This window comes from Nuphar pumila, chromosome 11, assembly GCF_984573655.1.
Source record: "Nuphar pumila chromosome 11, dmNupPumi1.hap1.1, whole genome shotgun sequence".
In the NCBI taxonomy this organism is placed as follows: Eukaryota; Viridiplantae; Streptophyta; class Magnoliopsida; order Nymphaeales; family Nymphaeaceae; genus Nuphar; species Nuphar pumila.
Genome location: NC_143259.1, coordinates 84,361,801 through 84,376,578, shown reverse-complemented (window position 1 = coordinate 84,376,578; position 14,778 = coordinate 84,361,801). Strand labels below are relative to the sequence as shown.

General features: G+C 37.6%; 1 protein-coding gene across 1 annotated transcript in view; it reads left to right on the top strand.

Moving 5' to 3' along the window:
- LOC149822456 (ARM repeat superfamily protein) overlaps window positions 1-14,778 on the top strand; it is a 264,124-nt gene that overhangs the window by 106,748 nt on the left and 142,598 nt on the right. Inside the window, exons 24-26 of the mRNA XM_089981529.1 lie at window positions 6,061-6,190; window positions 6,267-6,346; window positions 6,680-6,815. Coding sequence (XP_089837655.1) covers window positions 6,061-6,190; window positions 6,267-6,346; window positions 6,680-6,815 — 346 coding nt within the window. The remainder of the gene's footprint in view (window positions 1-6,060; window positions 6,191-6,266; window positions 6,347-6,679; window positions 6,816-14,778) is intronic.

Sequence of the window (14,778 nt, the reverse complement as noted above, 5' to 3'; positions counted from 1 at the left end):
GATCTTCTCGTACTAGTAGGCCACCACAAAAATTTGTGTCTTATGAATCTTTTTCGCCGAATTATAGGGCTTGTCTCATGTTAATACATTCGTATCATGAACCAACCTCATTCAAGGAAGCTAAAGATCACCCACATTGGATTGAAGCTATGAAAATCGAATTAGATGCTCTTAACAAGGCCCAAACCTGGAGCATTATTCCTCAACCTTTAGGAAAAAAAAGCTATTGGGTGTAGATGGGTATATAAGGTCAAAACCAAATGTGATGGGTCTCTTGAAAGATACAAAGCTCGTTTGGTTGCAAAAGGCTACGCCCAAGAATATGGGATTGATTATGAAGAAACCTTTGCTCCTGTAGCCAGAATGACTAGTATACGAACCCTAATTGCTTTAGCATCCATAAAACAATGGCCAATATATCAACTTGATGTTAAAAATGCGTTTTTAAATGGAACTCTGTGTGAAGAAGTCCTTATGGACCCTCCGCCGGGTCTTGAAATTGGGAAATGTAATATTCTAAAATTAAACAAAGCTCTTTATGGTTTAAAACAAGCACCAAAAGCTTGGTATGACCTTTTTAGCAAAGTAGTTCTTGATAATGGTTTCTCTTCATGTTACACAGATACTGCTTTGTTTGTTAAATCTTCTAATGAATACATAACAATTTTGTTATTATATGTTGATGACATGATTATCACAGGTAATGATAAGAAAGGTATTGATCTTATTAAAAATATTCTTAAGAAAAATTTTGATATGTCTGATCTGGGTTTTCTAAGGTATTTCTTAGGAATTGAAGTTGCATACTCCCCCAAGGGGTATGTCCTATCTCAAATGAAGCTTGCCTCGGACATTATTGCTAAGTCTGGGTTGACAGATGACAAAAGGGTGGAGACTCCAGAAGTAATCAATGCCAAGATGAGAGCCAATGATGGCACTCCTTTAGCATACCCCACGCTTTATCGTCAATTAATTGGATCCTTAACATACTTATCTATCACCAGGCCTGACATTTCACATGCAGTTCATAGTGCAAGCCAATTTCAGACTGCTCCTACCACTACTCACAGGGCAGCAGTAATGAGGATTATCAGATACTTAAAAAATTCCATAACTAAGGGAGTATTCTTCTCCTCTTCTTCACCTCTTACTTTACTTGCGTATACTGACTCTGATTGGGGGGGTAACCCCGATGATCGTATTTCTACCACAGGTTATTGTGTATTTCTTGGGGAGTCGCTTATCTCCTGGAGGTGTAAGAAGCAGCGGAAAGTTTCTCTCTCGTCTACCGAAGCAGAATATCGTGCGATGGCCACTACCACAACCGAGATTATATGGTTAAGAAGCTTACTTAAAGATATGGGTGTCTCATTCTCAACTCCTTCAAATCTCTGTTGTGACAACAAGAGCTCCATCTATATTGCTAGCAATCACACTTTTCATGAACGAACGAAGCATATTGAGATGGACTGTCATTATGTTCGAGATGAGTTCCTACGCGGCACCATTCAACTCCCATATGTTCCTACCGAATATCAGTTGGCGGACTTCTTCACCAAAGCTTTGCCTTCGCCTCGCTTCTACTTCCTCCTTAGCAAACTCTCAGTGATTTCACCGTGTGTTTGAGGGGGGTGTTAAAATATGATTTATATTTATATATATATATATCTATATATATAGATTACGACACATATACATATATATGATATATATATGTCTACGTGTCTATCTATATATATATATATTTATTTATTTTGTAAAACCCCACAGGGGTATTTCTGTCATTTCACCTGTACACGCATATCCTTGATATGCTTTTTCTTTTCTTTCTTTTTCCTTTATTCTTTTTCCTTTTTTACTTTTTACTTTTTATTTTTTTACATTTGAGAGGGGTCCACATAGAGTCGTTGGACCCCTCCAACGGTCATAAATATGACCGTTGGAGGGGCTCCAACGACTCTATGGGAGCCCCTCCTTGGGTCCCTTGTTGTGTATAAATAAAGGGCACAGTCCCATGTATTTTCTAAGCTTCTTGTGAAGCATTTTATGAAGAGAAGAATATTTTTTACCTCTTTTTGTGCTTGACCACTTTTTGTGGTTTATTTTGCCCCTTTGTGGCCTCTTGTGTATGTGCGTGCTTCCGTGCTTTCGCTTGAAGACTTTGCCCCTTTTCATTTGGCACTTCATTACAATTATCATTGTCATGCATTTTACGAGGCTTAATAAGGAGAATAAAGAAAGAAAAAACAATATGAGGTGAGAAGAGAGATGTACTCTACCACGAATGGTAGATACAAACACACCTCCAAGCTTTGTTGATCTCTCTTTTATATATACTTGAAGAACGTCTCTTCTTTTCCAAAACTTGAGTGGCATGCTTCCTAATGCACCGAGATAAGTAGCTTGATCACGACCGTTGCTCTGATACCATGTAATGAGAGGAAGCTTACAAATGAAACTTCAAAAGGAAGCTCACAAAAGATTTTTCGTAATGAACGAATGGTTCATACAACACACTCACACCAACCAAAATATTCAAAAGAGTGCACACACAAAAGAGAGAAAAATATATCTCATTAAAGTGGGATAAAGCCCACACAAAAAGTTAGTTTACAATGGGGAAATAGCCCCATATTTATAGAGTGAAAAGAGAGAGCTAGAAGGAAGTCATTGGGCTCCCAACGGCTCTAATTAGAGTCGTTGGGAGCCCAACGGCTCCTTTACTACATGTTGCTTTTTGACTTGGTCAAACTAAAAAAGCTAACTAAAACTAAAGATATTACATATTTTAACAAGATGTTCGACACGGGAGGTGCCTCCTTTCTTCTTCTTCCTTCCTTTCTTTCGTTCCCTTTTTTTTCTTTCTCTCCCATGAGTTGGGCTCTCTCTGTCTCTAGAATAATGATTCTAGAGAGAGAGACGAAATCCAACCCCTTTCTAGAATTTCTATTTTTCTTTTTCTATCTTTATTTTTTTTTGTTTTATCTCCAACTAACTTCTTATCTAGAGGACTCCTCTAGATGGTGATGTCCCCTCTAAAGGACTCTCTCTCAACCTTCTCCTTTATTATCTCTTAATAAATTTTTTTATTTAATTAAAGGTTTATTTAGAGGGTGACGCCCCCTCTAGAGAACCCATCTAGGTAGAGTTCTACTTCATGTAGAACTCCACCTTATCTAATCAATAAATTCAAAATTTATTTAATTATTGTATTTTATTAATTATTAAATAATTTATTTTAAGAATATTTCAGAGGGTTTCGCCCCCCTCTGGAAGTCCTCTCGTAATAGGATTCTACTCAATTTAACCTTTAAATTGATTTGAAAGTTTGAAATTGGTTATGCTTGGATTTCAGATTCGGATCCAAGATCCAAATCCATATCCAAAATCTATATGGATCCAACCTCGACCAGATCCTAGTTAATATGGGTCCTGTACTGGGTCTAGATCCATATCAACTTAGATCAAACAGATTGGATCCGGTCCAATCCAATCCAGAAAAATGTAAAAATAGAGGCGGGTCATTTTTGAAAAATGCGATTTTTCGGGCCAACCGTAACTCGATTTCAGAAAAAGAAAATACCAATGTTCTCATAATTACGAGACGCATCTAACAATATACTTACCTGATTTTCACCTCCGAATTTCGCCTGAATTTAACATGAATTTCGCTAGATTTGAAAGGTTAAAAATGAAATTTTTTACAAATACTAATTGTCTCAACTAGGTCTTGTCAGTGGGCCCTGGGCCACGCCCAGACCCAACTAACATCACCTACTTTCGAGGTTATTTTCCATGATTTTTATCATATTCATTAAAGTACTTAATCAAAATTTCATACTTTTTGAATTTAAAAATCTTGGAAAAACAAAATTTCATAGTTTTCGAATTTAAAAACCATGGAAAACACACGGTATTACATCGGGAGTACTCCCAACGGTCACATATATGACCGTTGGGAGCCTCCCAATGTCTATTTGGAGGCTCCCTCTTGGCCTCTTCTTGTCTATAAATAAGGGCTTAAAGCCCCTTGTATTAGTAAGCTTCTTTAAAGCTCATTGATGAATAAATTGATTATTTTTTAGGTGTTGTCCCTCTTTTGCTATTGTATGCTCTCTTGTGCTTGTGTAAGCCTTAGTGCCTTTTGGATTGTCCCGTAGTGGACTTGTGCATGTGCACTTTGTGATTGCGTTCTTCATAAGCCCTTAGCGGTTTTTGTGCTTTGGACCATTTATGGGTATGATTTCTGCCTCTTGAGTGAGGTGTGTGAAGACTCCTTGTTTCATTACAATTAGGTTGGTTTTCCAAATTTAGATTGAGCTGGTGATCCAGATACAAGAACATCTATTATAGGATATGTTTATTTGAGAAGAAATTTAGTATCTTGAAGAAGCAAAAAACAAAGAATCATTGCAAGTTGAGGCCCAACAGTTGAATATACAATTCCTACCATTATGGTAGAGCTGATGTTGATGATAAATGTGATGGCATCGTTGATCATGAACTTGATAGTTTGTGATACTAAAAGTGCAATTGCAGTGTTAACCAACTTTATATTGCATAACAGATCAACACATTTTTAAAGGTTGAAACTGGGGAAGTTGGTCCCAAGTTTATCTGCATTGAAGAATAACTAACATATTTAAGATGAGATTATCAAGTGCACGACACAATTGCCTAAAGAACAAACTATGCATGTTTAGACATGATATACAACTTGTGAGCAAGTTTTAACAATGATGGATTTGCAAAATTCATATTTGTTCAGAGTTTTTCATATATCACAACTTATAAATGGCTGTTCTGTAATATTATGTTGTTTGGGATGCCACCCATTGGGGCCATACTTGTAGTATTTGTCGTAGTTGTAAATTTTATGCCATCCTTCTGTTATACTCTGATTAGGGATTATCTTACTATAAACAAAATCCTAGTGTTTTTGGCCCCTCACTCTGTAAGAGGCATTAGCGTATAGAGAACATCGCTGCTAAGGTTTGCTTCCTCTTTTCTTGAGATCAGATTTTCAGTAACAGATATTCTTGGTATTGATCTGCCAAAAAATGGCTTTCGGATGATAATCATCACCATATTGTGGTCCCTAATTTGGCTCAACATCTTTGCTGTCAAATAAACTCTTAACTGATTCATTACCACGCTACTAGAATACTAGAAACCCATTTCCAATTATTGATGGCCTTTCTCCATCTCATTGCATACTTTATTTTGTATAAGCTTTATGTATTTAGGAGGTCAATCTGCATGTGAAAAAAACAAGAAGACAATTTATTCATTATGGTTGTCTCTTGTGCTTTTGATCTTGTTGTGTCATGTTTGTTACGATGTTCAGTTCCCTCTTTTACATTTTCAGGCATTTTATGGATTTTATGTGAATTCCATTTTTCTCAGTCCAGATTTCTACAATAAGCTCGAGTCTGACCCTTACCCATGTAGAATTTTAGTTGGTTGGCCCTCTGATGCTCTTTCTCTTAGCCTCAAAACTTGAGATATGAATGGGGCTGATACTGGTGGGAGGGAAGCTGAGCAGTGTAGCAGGAAGTGAGGTTTCATCTCCTTAAGGTAGAGAAATCAGTTGCACACCATGGGAGAGGGAGCTCGTGTACATTATCAGTCAACTGAATGATTTTGTATTGAAGGAATTTACTTTTCAACTATTCTGTGGTTGCAGAAATCTATTAGTTAATATGCGTGCATGATTTGAGAATCATCACTTAGGCATTGATAATGCATTTTCTTCTTTCTATTAAATGCTATATATTGAAATAAAATGGATTGGATGTAGAACTGAAGTTTGTTGTGTGGCTATGAACTTCACTCTAGATTGTACTGAATGCCGATTTTATTCCATTGCTCTGTTTTGGTAATGGATCAATTAGTTTCACCTTGTAAGATGTAAAATAAGCACACATTATATTGAATGACTGTCATAGATCTCCTGGTACCGTGTATCTTGGATCTGCTTTTAAGGTTTCTTAGGTTGTGTAATAGCTTTTATATGCAAATAAATTTTTTTCTTTTGTTATCTTCTCCTTATTCCTGTAGATGTCTTGGGATACTACTTCAGAAAGTGGAAGATAAATTTTATATCCGTGAGAAGATTGATTGGATGTACAGTCATGCAAATATTTCAGTAGCAACTAACAGACTTGGCCTGGCAAAGGCCATGGGGCTGGTACGAAAACAACATTTTCTTTTTGTTCAGGCAATTCTAATGATGCTGATTGGAACATTCTTCCTCATGTACATAGGTTGCAGCATCACATTTGGATACCGTCCTGGAGAAGCTTAAAACCATTCTTGATAGTGTTGGTCTCAGTAGGCTTCAAAGGTTTGCATTTAAGACAGTATAATTTATTTGTGTATGTGTGTGACCCATTCGTTGTCATAGTGGCTAGGAGCAGCGTAAACTGTAAGTTCTGTATAAAACTGTTATTGCTCCTTGGTTGAAATTATCATGAATTATGTTCCTATAGATCTTTTCTGCCCTCCCCTTTTGTTCGTTCATTTTGTTGAAATGCATGTCTTGTGGCTTGATTTTGCATCCTTACTTTTGGATGATATTTAAGGTAATATCTTGGTACCAGTACATCAGTAATCTTGAAATATGATTTTGCTTATTTTTACTCATGTTATACTGTGTAATATTCTACCCTCATTGCAGGTTCCTTTCGTTCTTTTCTGATAGATCTAAGGCCGAAAATGCAGATGATATACATGCTGCTTTGGCATTAATGTATGGGTATGCTGCAAGATATGCTCCTTCTACAGTTATAGAAGCAAGAATTGATGCACTCGTGGTAGGACTTTATACCTTGACCTACTGACATTTTAGCTATTGATTTTGCTTTTGCTAAAATCTGCAGATATTGTCACTTACTCAAAGCTATGTTGGTTTTGGATCATTTTCTTTCATTTATCAGTAATTTATGCAATTATGGTTTCTAAATGTATTTTTTTTATTAACATACCATATTCGATGTGTAAATAAATATACATAGACATGTATATGTGTGCATGTGTATACAAACAGACACACAAATAGGTAAATAGGTATATAGGCAGACACCAAATGCATTCTTGTGACTAATTGTCGCGGGCTTAATGGAAGCATCATGCGACACCTAGTGATCCCCGACCAAGTCAGCCTGACGAGTCTAAGGAAACTACTGCACACATACAAAGATGAACGCAAGATCGCAAAGGAGGCAAAGATGAACGCAAGATCACAAAGTAGGCATGCAGGTGCAGTCTCACAAGCACACACTCAAGATATCACATGAGCAGAAAGCAAGTACACAGATTACTTGAAGAAAACATTGGTGCATTAAGAAAGCAATTGTATTTCAGAAGACCTGTAACACCCCCAAATTTCAAACATGCAAACCTTTCAGAAAAACAGACAAGAGACTAAAAAGAAATCTCTTCATCTCAGAGATGGTTTACGAAATCAGCGGAAGACTATACTTTTGTTAATTTCAAAAAGACAAGCTGACAACTTTGGGCGCGTTAGCTAAAATAACCAAAACGCACAACCCATGCTACTTTCAAACACTTGGAAAAACCACTTTCATTTAAGAAGTTCTCTAAATAGTACAAAATTCGGATATCCCAAGGAAAATCCGTTACAAAACCCCAAACATCAGGACGCGAGCTAAGAGCAGGAAGAAGAACGTCTTGGAGCCATCTTGCCATCGCGCCATCGCCTGTGGTGTTCCTAATCATCACCTGTACCCATAGAATGAGTTTGTTTCGCGAAAAACTAGTAGGTGCACAAGAGAGACTACAAACAACTGAATTATGTACATTTAATTCAGTAGGTTACGCAATTTAAAGCAAATATGCAATCAAACAAGTAAGAAATGCACGAGGTAAAATAGTGCATGCACGAAAGTAGTACAAGCGAGTAAGTAGTGGAAGCAGATCAGTAGTGCAAGCGAGTCAGTAGTGCAAGCGAGCGAATCTTGTTAAATTATGTACCTAATCATTTAATGTAATATATATATTATATATATATAAGGTAATACATATACATATATTAATATATATGTATATGTATCTACTTATTATATATATAAAATATATATTTCTTTTTGTTTAGCCGTAGGGGTAGTTTAGTCTTTTCCTCTATTTTACGCACATTCACTTTTTGAATGTGATTGTAAATTTATTTTTCTTTTATTTCTTTTTCGTTTTTTATTTTCTTTTATTTAATGTACCAAAAGGTACCTTGGGGGGCCCACTCACATAGACGTTGGGCCCCTCCAACGTCTATGAGTGGAGCCCCTCCAAGGCCCCCTTTGGTGATGTTATAAATAGGGGTTCTCCCCTTTGTATTCTCTTATGGCTTTGAGTCAAAGCCCAAGTGCTCAATAAATTGATTCCATTATTTTTATGCCTTTGCACATTTGTGAGTTATTTATGAGTTGTGCTTTTGTGCACAAATGTTCTAAAGTGTTCTTATTGTGCATTCGTGCCGGGTTTATTATCAAGAATATTGAGGTCTTGATCTTAGTATCTTGTTGAAGATACTTTTACATGGTATCAGAGCCTCGTTGAAGGAGGAGGATCGTGCATCTCGTCACTTGCGAAGTACCTCGAAAAACGTGCCCTCAAGTTAGTGAAGTTTTGGAGTAAATCATCTACTTCGGGCAATACTTTAGAAGCAACTTTTGTCAAGAAAAGCTTGAAAATCCTTTAAGGTACGCATTATTTTCTATCGTCTTTCCTCTCTAATGGGTGAAAAAGACTCCCACTTCTCCCTTGGGTTTAAACTTAGTGGTTCGAACTACCATGTTTGGGCTGTCAATATTGAAGCCCATATCAAAGGGAAAGGCCTTTGGGCATACGTTCAAGGTTCCATATCGGAACCCGAACCCGAACCCGAACCCAAACTCTCTATCATAGAGAAAGGGGATATTAAGATTCTTGAAGGTGAAGATAGACAAAAGGCCCTAGAAGAATATTCCAAACAGCATGATGAGTGGAAAATGAAAAACTCCAAAATATTGTCTTGGATTTTTTCATCCATTGAAACCAAGATCATTGCCAACATCATTAAGTTTAAAAGGGCCTCCGAAGGTTGGTTGTACCTTGAAAAAATGTATACTTCAAGGGACTTATCTCACAAATATTATCTCCAAAAGAAAGCTTTGACTTTTCAACAAAACGATTTGTCTATTCGGGAATATTTTGCCGAACTATCATTTATTTGGGACGAGCTTGCTATGCTCGAACCAAAATGGAGCGGAGAAGCTATTGAATTAAGACACAAACAACTAGAGGAAGATCGATTCTTCAACTTTCTAAATGGTCTTAGACCCGAATTTGAGCAAATTCGGTCCTCTCTTCTATCCGCGTTCACATCTCCCTCTATTGAAGATGTCATCACCAAGCTAAGTGGTGAGGAAACACGTATGGGGATTAGTAAAAATAACCCGAGTATCCTTGCTACACCTTCTCAAAATGATTATGAAGTGGTTAATGCTGTGTCAAGACACGAAAATAATTTGAAGACCTACAAACCACCCCATTTCAAAAATCAAGGGCAAGGAGGAAATGATCGATATGGCAAGAGAGACTATAGCAAATTAAATTGCCACTTTTGTAAAGAACCAGGGCATATCAAACCCATTTGTCCGAAATGAAAGAAATTTCTTGCCGGGGCTTTAGCATCCCAATCAGAGGAACGACCTTCGTCATCAAATGAGTCTCTTTCGCTTCAACAAATTATGGATGCTCTTCAACCTCTTCTCAAAGGAGGCATTTCTGGGGCCGCTATGTCATCCTCTTCCTCTCTCGGTAAGACATCTTGGCTCCTTGATTCCGGTGCTTCATTTCATATGACTCCAAGTCCTTGTTTTCTTTCTGATTATTCTATCCATCTTTTATCTCAACGACGGATGGAACACCTCTTGAAATTAAAGGAATGGACAATTTTGAAAAACAAGACTTCCTTATCCAAAAAATTCGTCTTATACCAAAACTAAACTTAAATTTACTTTCCGTTTCTCAACTCTCGGACTATGATTGCGATATAAAATTTTCTTCTGATAAATGTTGGATACAGGATCACCAGTCTGGGAAGTTGATTGGGGAAGGCTCTAGGAGAGGAGACCTCTACTATGTTGATTTTCTTAAAATTCCCAAGAATCAATTTTGTAATGTTGCTCAAAACAAAGATATTCATGTATGGCATAAGAGATTGGGTCATCCCAACATTGTTAAAATCTCTTATTTGCCTTTTATTAAGCATCTTTGTAATGAAAATTTTGTTTGTAATGAATGTATTCTTGGAAAAATGAGAAGTCTCCCTTTTTCTCAAAGATCCATGTTTACAACAAAACCTTTTGAAATTGTTCACTCCGATGTATGGGGTCCGGCTCCGGTGATATCTAAGGGACGTTTCTCATACTATGTTGTCTTTGTGGACGATTTCACTAGGTTCAGTTGGATATATTTTCTTAAACATAAACATGAAGTTTTCTCATCTTTTAAAACATTTCATATGATGGTTTTAAATCAATTCAATGGAATTTTAAAAATTTTTAGAACCGATTCGGGTGGCGAATATCTTTCTAATGAATTCAAAAGTTATCCTTAAAATTATGGAATTCTCCATCAAAAGTCTTGTCCTAAAACCCCCCAAGAAAATGGGTTGGCTGAATGAAAACATAAGCATATTATTGAAACAACACGAACTTTGCTCATTTCGCAAAATATTCCGAAAACACTTTGGGCTGAGGCAGCCCTTACATTTGTCTATCTCATAAATAGACTTCCATCTAAAAACTTGAACAAGATTTCCCCATTTGAAAAATTATACGAAAAAGAACCTGATTACAACAGGTTAAGGGTTTTTGGATGTAAATGTTTTGTCCTTACTGATAAAAATGACAAACTCTCCCCTAAGGCCATTCCTTGTGTCTTTCTTGGTTATTCTGAAACTCAAAAAAGGCTTTCGCTGTTATGATATTAAAAGTGATAAACTATATGTTTCCAGAAATGTGAGCTTCTTGGAAAATATTAGTGGTTTCGAAAAACTTGAAACTAATGACGTGAATATAGACTATTCCTTCCTGTTTGATTTATTGACTGAAGATGATGATACTAGTGATGATGAATCAAATCAAAATGACTTAAGTAATAATGAAACCCATTCTGAGTCCTCAACACTTCATCAACACATCAATGAAGAACCACATAGAGATCCCATAACCTACTCTCATAGAGATAGGAATACTTTCAGAAGTGCTCTCGAAAGATATGATAGTGAGTCTACTCCTTCGAGTGAAGAAAACCTTTGCAGGACCGAAAGATCAAGAAGACCCCCTTCTAGGTTCATCTCATATGAGTCCTTTTCACCTAAATATAGAGCCTGTTTAAGCGCCATTCACTCTTACATAGAACCTAGGAACTTCGAGGAAGCACGAAAGTGTCCGGAATGGATAGTCGCTATGAATAATGAACTAGAAGCTCTAAAGAAAGCAAAAACATGGGAGTTTCAAGACCTTCCTAAAGACAAGAAAGCTATAGGGTGTAGATGGGTGTTTAAGGTCAAGACTAAGAGTGATGGGTCCCTTGAGAGATATAAGGCCCGTTTAGTTGCAAAAAGGATATAGTAAAAAATATGGGATTGATTATGAGGAGACCTTTGCCCCGGTAGCTCGGATGGTCACTGTCCGATGTCTTATAACCGTTGCCTTAATCAATAAATGGAACATCTATCAGATGGATGTTAAGAATGCCTTTTTAAACAGAGATCTAAACAAAGAAGTATATATGGATGCTCCTCCTGGAATGGAGTCTCCTAAAGGAAAAGTGCTTCGCCTTCGGAAAGCACTTTATGGTTTAAAACAAGCTCCCAAGGCTTGGTATGATAGGTTTAACTCTGTAATGTTAGAAAATGGTTTTTCATCTTGCTTTACTGATACTGCTTTGTTTGTTAAAAAATCTAATGCAGAGATTGTTATTCTGCTACTATATGTGGATGACATGCTTATAACTGAGAGCGATTCTAAAGGGATTAAAAGCATAAAATCCATTCTAAAGGATAAGTTTGAAATGTCTGACTTGGGTTTCTTAACTTATTTTTTGGGTATTGAGGTAGCATACTCTCATAGAGGATATTTTTTGTCTCAAACTAAGCTTGCATCTAAGATTATTGACAGGTCAGGTATTACAGACGATAAAATTTGTGAAACTCCTGCTATAGTAGGAGCTAAAATGAAGATTGATGATGGTGTTCCTCTCTCCGATCCTACTCCCTACAGACAACTAGTAGGATCGTTGATGTACCTAAGTATCACCAGACCAGATATATCACATGCGGTGCATACGGCAAGTCAGTTTCAGCATGCATCAACTTCTGTTCACATGGGTGCTATCTTACATGTCGTAAGATACCTAAAGCACACTATTAATAAGGGAGTTTTTCTGTCTTCCTCTTTTGAGTTAAAATTAATTGCTTATACTGACTCTGATTGGGGAGATGACCCAAATAACCGTCACTCCACCACTGGTTTTTGTGTATTCTTAGGAGACTCATTGATCTCATGGAGATACAAGAAGCAGCAAAAGGTGTCTCTATCATCAACTGAAGCCGAATATCGTGCCATGACGACTACTACCATGAAAATTGTTTGGATTCATCAGTTGCTGAAAGACATGTGGATCACTATTGAAGGGCCTACCAAGCTTTGCTGTGACAACAAAAGTGCGATTTATATTGCTAAAAATCACACTTTTCATGAGCGGACCAAACACATAAAGATGGATTGTCACTATGTTCGGGAGGCGTACCTCAAAGGAATCATTGACCTTCCATATGTCACGTCCGAATATCAGTTGACAGATTTCTTCACTAAAGCCTTGTGTGCTCCGCGTTTCAACTTTCTTCTTAGCAAACTCTCAGTTATCCTGCCCTAAGTTTGAGGGGGGGGTGTTAAATTATGTACCTAATCATTTAATGTAATATATATATTTTATATATATAAGGTAATACATATACATATATTAATATATATGTAAATGTATCTACTTATTATATATATAAAATATATATTTCTTTTTGTTTAGCCGTAGGGGTAGTTTAGTCTTTTCCTCTATTTTACGCACATTCACTTTTTGAATGTGATTGTAAATTTATTTTTCTTTTATTTCTTTTTCGTTTTTTATTTTCTTTTATTTAATGTACCAAAAGGTACCTTGGGGGCCCCACTCATATAGACGTTGGGCCCCTCCAACGGTCACATTTGTGACCGTTGGAGGGCCTCCAACGTCTATGAGTGGAGCCCCTCCAAGGCCCCCTTTGGTGATGTTATAAATAGGGGTTCTCCCCTTTGTATTCTCTTATGGCTTTGAGTCAAAGCCCAAGTGCTCAATAAATTGATTCCATTATTTTTATGCCTTTGCGCATTTGTGAGTTATTTGTGAGTTGTGCTTTTGTGCACAAGTGTTCTGAAGTGTTCTTATTGTGCATTCGTGCCGGGTTTATTATCAAGAATATTGAGGTCTTGATCTTAGTATCTTGTTGAAGATACCTTTACAAATCTCTCTACTCAACAACTAGTGTGAACAAACTTTATGTTTCGATATTACTGGCTTGCGGGTACGCGCAGGCAAAACGTAGAAACAACTGAGACTAGTTCGAGCGTCTGTTATTCTATGTATTTTGAATAGCCCGAATAGCTAGTTGAGTCCGCGCCTAAAGGGACGACTTTAGCCGAGAGAGGATTCCCCAAACGCTGAAAAGCAGTGCCACGGATGCATCCAACTTCTACAGAAGTGTTGAGCTAACTAATGTCGCCCCATTCCCCTAACTCCAATGATTGGGGAGGCCGGATCATTGCCCGTGAGGTGGTTGTTAACAACCTGTCTATTGGAGTTTTGTACCGCTCTGTCCTCTCCCTTGACAGACAACAAGAAGCGAATGGGTGCGTTAGGGGTTGCTTAACTAATCACCCGTTCTATGCTGTGGTCTTTAAACCACTAGAGCATCTTGCCTGTGAAGGCGAATCAGTCACAATTTAAGTGATTACAGCATTGTGCATTTAGCACTATTCGAGGTCGCACGACCGTCTTATCCGATTATCGCAGTACTAGACGTGTCGTGCACGACTACAAGTACTCTAGGATGAAGGGGGTATAGCTCCCCAATAGAAGCCTCAACAAGTGTGTTTCACAAAGATGTAAAGTTTATCAACATTACTTTATCCTTTGAAACAACAGTACCTGTGCCAACATTATACATGCGATTTTCTAGAACCTCATCCGCTATCGGGGTATCTACATGCCTCGCATGACTCGATACCAGCCTCGATAGACGGGATACAAGTTTCTCAACAGGACCCCTGCTAAGTAGCTCGCTCGGACCCCAACTCGTCTGCAGGACTGCATACTCGAAGAGTCAGGATCCTTGCAAGGTATCCCTCTCCTTAGACGAGGATGTAACGCTAGCTTCCAACTCAACTCTCATCACAAGAGAGAAAGTGGTAAATGCCCTTTGCATCCTCCACGAGGATGCCCTTAAGGCATACACAAAGAGCAAGAACCTGCACGTCATCTGCAATAGCAAGGCAATACCAACACATATGCAAAAGCAAGAACCTAGGCACAAAGCGCGACGTAAGGTAAAGGCGGTAAGCAAAAGTGCAACGCTAAACCTCGACGCGATGCGTGACAACACATAAAAACTGATAGAAGGTAAATGGCAAGGACTGCGAAACCGCATTCTTGAGTGAAGTGCATACTCATATAAATATA